This window comes from Diaphorina citri, unplaced genomic scaffold, assembly GCF_000475195.1.
Source record: "Diaphorina citri unplaced genomic scaffold, Diaci psyllid genome assembly version 1.1 scaffold129107, whole genome shotgun sequence".
Taxonomy (NCBI): Eukaryota; Metazoa; Arthropoda; class Insecta; order Hemiptera; family Psyllidae; genus Diaphorina; species Diaphorina citri.
In genome coordinates this window covers 1-254 of record NW_007506038.1, presented here as the reverse complement: position 1 = coordinate 254, position 254 = coordinate 1, and the positions used below count along the sequence as shown (strand labels likewise).

The following is a 254-nucleotide window of genomic DNA, read 5'->3' as shown; positions in this document are numbered from 1 at the left end:
CTGCCTCCAGAGTCACATCTGCCAGCTCATCCGACTCGCTAAGGAAATTGATCTCCGAGTAATCGGGCAGGATCGGCACATTCCGCTCTTCCTCGCACTCGGTCAGGTTAAACGTAGCGCCGACCGTACGCGACAATTCTCGACTCGCTTCGACAGCGTGACGTAGGATTAGTTTACGCTTGCCGCTCAATGGAAGGGCGGTGTCGGGGGAGGTGCTATCGCTGATGAGAGACTCGAGAAAGTCAGCGAGTTCA

At 55.9% G+C, this 254-nt stretch overlaps 1 protein-coding gene across 1 annotated transcript; it reads right to left on the bottom strand.

Annotated features, from left to right (window-relative positions):
* Positions 1 to 3: 3 nt before the first annotated feature.
* LOC113473837 lies at positions 4 to 250 on the bottom strand (the record flags this gene model as incomplete). The annotated part of the gene is made up of 1 exon (XM_026833277.1): positions 4 to 250. A coding segment is annotated over one exon (247 nt), but the record flags the coding sequence as incomplete, so codon positions are not given.
* Positions 251 to 254: the final 4 nt, after the last annotated feature.